We start from the raw sequence: 7,405 nt of genomic DNA on the forward strand, positions 1-7,405 counted from the left end.
AAATCTGGTGCAGAGCTTGTGTAACTGTAACTTCAGGAGACATTTCCACAGGAATTAGTTTGAAAGTGGAAGCAACTTCACCAGTGGCAACAAACAAAAACCAAACCAACTAAGTGTGCATGTGGAGCAGCTAGCCTGATAATATGACCCCAAAAAAAGCATACCAATATAGGCACAGAAAGGGACCAGGCGGTCAAATTTCCCAAGCAACAGAGAAGAAACCTTATCCACAGGCCAAATCAACTTCTTAGATCATTAGCAAGTTACTAGCAGGCCCAAACATATCCGGATGCTACTTGAATATGTCTAGTCGGTATCACAAGCAAAATGAACAACATGTTTTGAGGGCAAAAAATGCCTCAGAGTCTAGAGTAAACGCGGACAGCACTAGTGATCATCAATGAACCAAGGGCTTCAACCCCTGGCTGACTCTACAGGAGGTCGATTAGAACTTTTGCGGCGTCGCGTGCTTCAACAGCAGCGGCGCACATCTTTGTGAGGTTGTCGCGGGAGTCATTCAGGTATTCACTGGTGGAGATGAGTGCCTGCCTACCATACCTCATCCAGGCGTTGCGGACAGGCAAAGGGAAGGTGGACCAACCAAGTCTGGCCACATCCAAGACGACACAAGAACGGTAGCATGATGCTGCGGCTAGCTCCAGCCTCTGCCGAGCACGGACCACTGTCCCGACAAGCTCCACCTCACGGACCCTCCATGCAGCCACCGGCAGCCCCTGCAGCCCGGTTTGGTTTGGCTCAATTCCACTTTGGTTTGCCTCGATCCAGCGATTGATGATCTTGACTGCTGCTTCCACTGACAACTCCAGCTCCGCTACCTCACGACATGCAAAGGCGATGGATTGGATGGAGGCGAGCTGTTCGTCGGCGGTGTCCGGCTGCTCCTCCGGCTGCGATGTCATGATGATGTCGGCAGCATGGACTGTGCGGAGAGCTTCGGCGATGTAGTCGAAAGACGAGTTGGCGAGGGCGACACCACGCAGCATTCCCACCGCGATGGAGGCCTGGGTCTTCAGATCCGCCTCCATCTTTCTGACCAGCTCAACGATGCAATAGGTCGAACAGCTCGCGTGCTACTCTGCCCCGCCGGGAGCAGGGATGAAACAAAACAATTGTCAAGAGTCAAGACCAAGACAAGATGAGAGGAGGACGGAGACGTGGGCTGTGGGCACGTACCCAGAATCGCTACTGTAAATCTGGGAAGGAGTGAGCGCCGGCGGCGGCGGCGACGGCCGGGGGAGAGGAGAAGTGGGACGACAGGGGAAGAAATGATACAGGAGATCGTACCGCGTATAACGGGGGAGTCACCCGCGCTGCGCGCCCGGGCCGGCCCATTAACTATAGTTCTCCTTTTCTTTTTTGTTGTTTTTATGTCATTTTTTCATTTGTTACATTAAATATTTGCAAGCTGAAATCTGGTGCAGCTACATCACCTCCATTATTTATACCAGTTGAATGCCCGTGCGTTGCTACGGTTTCACTTTTTTCTCACAATGTAACAATATAATACAATAGTTGTAAAAATTTATGTGTATCAAGAAAAATAATCACAAGATATTAAAAAAAACTCATAAGATTCTAACCCGTCTGAAATATATTTGATAACCATTATATTTGACATCGTTTGAATATGAAATAAGTACTGCACTAATTAACTATTTTATATTTAAAAAATGTCCTTCTCGGTGCTCGTTAGAGTATGCCGTACAATGTATGGAATATTTTCTAGTGCTTCATTTTTATGGTACTTGAGAAAGCGTACCATGAAAAATCTTTCCGCACAACAATACTTGTCATTAGCATGTATAGTTTTAGTGAAAAAATAGAAAGTGCATCATAAAATACCCACCGTGTATATTGGATGAACCACCTCTTTACCATTCCATGAGAGCATAATATAAAAAATAAAATAACCAGATGGTTTCCTATAGATAAATGTCTCGTCATTATCTTACTTACCAAAGAAAGTAAAACATATGAGTTTTATTTTAGAGATACTCACATGCTGCAACTTTGCGGAATACCGGTTGGTGACTTGCGTGGCCAGAAAAATATATCGGCATCCCATCTAGGTTTTAGGTAGATTGTAATTCTTCGTATTTTTAGGCGCTAACATGATAGATTCACTGGTGCAGACGTAGATATAAGTTAGGTAAAAATAATCAAGCAAAAAGGAAATAACGAACAATAGAGCGGAACTGAGTACCTTTAGGTATAACATGTGTGTTCGCTTTCTTGGTCTTATTATGTCGCAAATGCACCTCCTTTGCATGTGTAAAAGCCTGTGAAGTATCTTCCAAAAACATTGTGTTGTGTTCTATGGTGGTACCTTGTTCCGGAACATTGAAGACATCCATATCTATATTGTTCATTACCTGCAAAAGTGCAACAATTTTATGTGCAAAATTTATCGAAACAAAATAAAACTTAAACAAAATATAGAAACATGCGTAGAAAATAAAGACAATCACCTCATTTTGTTGTGGTTGTTTAATAGTCGATGAGCCTATGGAGGTGAGTTCTTTTGGAGTATGGATAATATGTGTTTTGGCCCCAGCCATGATCTACAAAGGTGAAACATATTATCAAATAAAAACTCTACATATCGAAATATAAAAAATGCATTTAAACACAATTTTTTATTGCGCCTCTTTTGGATATGTCAAACTCGGTGAGCTTTTGTTTCCGGCAAGCATCATCCCGTCGGGGCTTATTGTCTCCATGTGTTTATGCAATCTAAAAAGCAGAGTAAAAAATAACTGAAATAAATGACAATCTCTTGAAAAAAAACACTCTCACTCTCTCTATCCTATTCCCCCCTCATCCTAACATTTCTCTTCTTCTCTGCCCATGCCGGAGCGGTCGCTACTCACCCTACCCAAATCCTCTAGCCCGCTCGACAGTCCTCCGCGCCACCACGCCTGAGCCCGCCCGTCCGTCCTCCTCTTCCTCCCTTTCTCAACCCCGCCGACCCAATCCTCGAGCCGGCGTCATATCGCCGCTAGTCAACCTATCCCGTGCGGCCGTCTTCCAGCTCGCCAGCGCGGCCCCTTCACGCCGGAGCCCGGGCGCGCGACCAACCCCCGCCTAAACGTAAGAATATGATCAAGATGTATCAAACTTGCCGTTTGTATTGACGGTATAAGCTTGTGTGCTCTCTAAGGTTATCTGGGGGCGATGCATGTGTGCTTGACAATGGGTTGGGCGCAGACGATGTACCTACATCGGAGCATGATATTGTGATGGACTCGGCGGCTAGGGTGTTATGCTTAGTCGCGAAGCGAGCATTACAACGTTCGTGTTGTGCATGCCTCTCCCCGTGTGGTATGATTTGCATGTTTGCTCTTCGGTGTGCAATCTGACGTCACCTCTCAGCATCGTCCAACAATGCTATTTTGCTCGCTCCCGAGCCCTTTGTTGAGATCTGCTAAATGTTACACTACTGGTAGAATTGATTCAGCAGTTAAGAAGGATACATAAATCTGATAGACAAGCAGCATGTAGTAAAACATCAACGAGAGAAGTAAATGGTACACTACTCTTTATGCATATTGCAAAGTACGTGAACATTTTCTCATTGCCATCATCGTGAGAAGTACTGGTTATCAGCCGGCTTGAACATGTAGACAATAAAGACCATCGAGAGAAGTAAACCTGAAGTGTGCTCCGAATACCTGGAATGGCAGGGAGAAAAAACGAAGACACGGTTCATGGACGTTGACGGACAACGACCTGGTGCGACAGCGTTCTTCCTGGAAGGATCTTTGTACTTTTTTTTTTGTTTCCGTTGGGTGGTAGAACGACCTGGTGCGACCTGTATTTTCGGTTGGGTGCTAGAAGGATCGTTATTTCAGGAAGGTATGTTGCAATGAGGTGTATAATAGGAAAGGTATCGTGATTTCTGGATCCCTATCGTGATTGACCTTCAGGTCATTATTCCTGGAAAGGTATCGTGATTGACGTTGAGGTCATTATCCTGGAAATGTATCTTACCATAATTAGCTTGTCCGTGGAAGATTTTGGGGGTCTGACTTGATAATTTGTGGGATCTGACTTGATCGGACGAAGCGGAGTAGAGAGAATAGATTGGATGGCCAGGATCTTTTCAATGACGACCACCAAAGTGCGTTGAGTGTCAAACGACCAACTCTCATTTAATAGTAAAGATCCATCAGATTTTAAATCCTACTGTCATCTTCTAGGCATCTCCTTGAGCCATGTCTCATTACCTAACCCACATCAGCCAGACAAAAAAGGCACAGCGGAAAGACGACCCAGCGGGCCGATTGCATGAATAGTTGGTGCTCCACTTCCGTTAGTAACGTCAACATGAGTTAAGCCCCCCACCTAGCCTAATAGTACGTGGTGTTCATTCATATTCCTATTCTCCTTACTCTAGATATATATTCCCGTTTCGTATTCTCTCCTTCCTTTTGAAATCCACATTTTAACTTCTATATATAGCACAGCTTGGAGCAGATCTTTCCACAGAAAGCTCAACAACCATTGGCTCTCACACGAACTATGTCAATGCCTTCTGAATCAACGGCAAGCTCGACAGCAATGAACTCGGCAGCCATGGATACTACTGTGATCACCTCTAGGTTTGATAATATTCCCATGACGTTAATTGGGAGGTTTTTGAAGATAAAATTTGCAGGGCTGCATCAACTTTGCCAATGTCCTTTTTTTATCCTAAATCTCACAAGTTGAACTATATCCTCCTCCATATGAATCACAGACCAGGTTCTGCCAAGAAGTTTGCAAGCTGGACTATGTCCTCCTCCATGGAATGCATTCTGTACCTTGGATATTTTTAAATTTGGTGATCATTTATCATGCAATTCAATCATTTCTCTCCAGGATTTCAGTGGGTTACACATTACTAAAAGTTTTTGAAGAAAACAATTGCAGGGTTGCATGAACTTTGCCAATGTCTTTTTATCATACATTGCACAAGTTGAACCATATTATCCTCCATGAGAATTTATTATGCAATTCCCTTCTTTCTCTGCAAGATTTCAGAGGGTTACATTTTTTCAACTAAGCTTTGTTGTACTATTGATCGTTGGGTATATATTAATTTGAAGCCGAATTCAAGTGCATGTGTTGGTCGATTTTTGTCCAACATGGTGTTAACTATTTTGAATTGCTCTGATATTATTCCAATGAGAACAACTGAGGCTGGAGCAGGACGAGGCAGTGACAACCATTTGTTAGGCATAATGCCCAGCTTCAAAGGTGCTTTATTTAGTCTACCGCTTGAATCTATTAGGCTGTACTACTTCATTAGTTTCTATGTTCCAGATCATAGCAATCATACGGGAGGTATCTCTTCCTGATATTTGTTCACTACATAATTTTCCAATCTAGCCATGGAAAACAGTCATGATAAAGCTGCATCTCCCTTCTGTCGTATTATCAGCAGCAGTCCTTAGTCAAATTAGTTTCCTTTTTCTGCATATTGTTCTTGGGAACTAAGAGCGAACTGGGAACAAAGTACAAGATGAAGAAACGGTGTTACTGCACAAATTTAGACTGCATAGAATCTGCACACCAACAAATCACGTCCCCCAAACCGCCCCCCAAAGCAATTTGGGGCGCGCCGGACAAAACAACGTTCCCAGCCGCGTCCCCCAAAGCCGTTTTTTGTCCGGCGCGGCCAGATACGGTGTCCGGCGTGCCGGGCCCATCCCCGCCCCACAGGGGACGCTCCGGGCACGCCGGACACAACGAAAAGCGAGGCGGGGAGTGATGGGGCCGACGCGTCAGCGACTCACTCAAGTTTGAACCTAACCGTCGCCTACCTCGCGGCGGAAGTTATTCGCGCACAGTGACACACGACGGCATCTTTGCCTTAATGGTGACGGAGGGGCAGGCGAGACATCTCGTCGGTGCTGAGCAGCCTCCACACGTTGCCGGTGTTCGCACGCCACCGCGCGTTCCCGCTCTTTCTTCCCGCCTCTTCTCGCCTCTTCCCGCGTTTTTCCCGACGCCGGCGTCTATAAAAGGCCCTCCCGACTCAATGGCAGCCACCACAGCCGCCGGGACCCCTTTTTCCGCCACAAGAACATCTCTCGTCGCTCCACCGCCATCTCCTCCACCACCAGTGCGCATTGATGAACCGCCCCGGCGATGGCTAGTTCCCTCCACTGTCGCCTCCTCTGAAAGGACACTGATGCCGCGTAGAGGGAGGGTGAATAGGCGGTTTAAAACTTTTACGAATATGGCTTAACAAATGCGAAATAAAACTAGCGTTTAATTTGTCAAGCACAAAACCTATATAACTAGGGTTCACCTATGTGCACCAACGACTTATTCTAAGCAATTCAAGCAACTATGTGATAGCAAGATATATAACTTCAAGCACGAAGGCTATCACAAAGTAAAGTGCATAAGTAAAGAGCTCGGGTATAGAAATAACCGGAGTGACGCGGAGACAACGATGTATCACGAAGTTCACACTCTTGCGGGTGGTACTTGATACGTCCAAAACGTATCTACTTTCCCTAACACTTTTGCTATTGTTTTGCCTCTAATTTGTGTATTTTGGATACAACTAACATGACTAACGTTGTTTTTAGCAGAATTGCCCTGGTGTCTTATTTTTGTGCAGAAACTCAACTTTCAGGAAAATCCCCGGGAATAATTGCAATGGGCCTATTTTCACAGAAGATTGACGGAGCCAGAAGACGAGACGGAGGGAGGCCACGAGGCGCCCACCCCACAAGGCGGCGCGGTGGGCCCCTGGGCCGCGCCGCCCTATCGTGGCGACTGACATAGGCATCCCCAATGGGCCTGCTAAAGATAGTACCCGGGGTTTGATAAAAGGCCCACTACCCGAAGAATAAGAAGACTCGGAAGCCCAAAGATATTATTAAGGAAAGTTAGAGTTGTAATAGGAAGTGTTATTTGTAATCTTACGGGATGAGTTAGAAACCTTCCCGGACTCTGTAAACGTGTACAATATGAATCCCTCGGCTCCGCCTCATATATAAGGGGGAGTCGAGGGACGAGAGAGGATCGAATCATTGTTGAGCAAACCCTAATTTTATTTTGTCGAGTACTTTTCGGCCGAAACCTTCGAGATCTACTTGCCCTCTACATCGAACAAAACCCTAGTCTACTACTTGTAGGCATTGACAAGTTAATACCTTGTCAATTGGCGCCGTCTGTGGGGATCTAGAGGCGACAAGGAGCTGATCTCGATGGCACGTTCAGAATCGTCGACTTCATCGGCAGCAAGCAACATCATGGATAGAGGTAAACAGATCGAAACTGGTCTCGTCGATTTTGTACCTCACCCGCCCTCCCGTTTGGATGCATATACATATCCGGGGGAGCCCATGGAGATGACGTTCGGGAGGTTCCACTTTCGCGTCGGGAA

The 7,405-nt window shown here is 45.7% G+C and overlaps 1 protein-coding gene across 2 annotated transcripts; it reads right to left on the reverse strand.

The window, feature by feature from the left end:
• Positions 1 to 218: 218 nt before the first annotated feature.
• LOC127340709 (uncharacterized) lies at positions 219 to 1,327 on the reverse strand. Of its 2 annotated transcripts, none has more exons than XM_051366464.2 (2): positions 1,195 to 1,327; positions 219 to 1,091 (listed from the first exon to the last, which is right to left on the reverse strand). In XM_051366464.2, exon 2 carries the CDS (start codon positions 1,044 to 1,046, stop codon positions 432 to 434), a length of 615 nt encoding a protein of 204 aa, XP_051222424.1. In that variant the 5' UTR covers positions 1,047 to 1,091; positions 1,195 to 1,327; the 3' UTR covers positions 219 to 431. The 2 variants fall into 2 exon arrangements, with proteins under 2 accessions (XP_051222424.1, XP_051222425.1); XM_051366465.2 differs by having other exon boundaries at positions 219 to 1,096.
• Between the last annotated feature and the right edge of the window lie 6,078 nt (positions 1,328 to 7,405).

The sequence above is a fragment of the Lolium perenne genome, chromosome 3 (assembly GCF_019359855.2).
Source record: "Lolium perenne isolate Kyuss_39 chromosome 3, Kyuss_2.0, whole genome shotgun sequence".
NCBI classification, from domain to species: domain Eukaryota; kingdom Viridiplantae; phylum Streptophyta; class Magnoliopsida; order Poales; family Poaceae; genus Lolium; species Lolium perenne.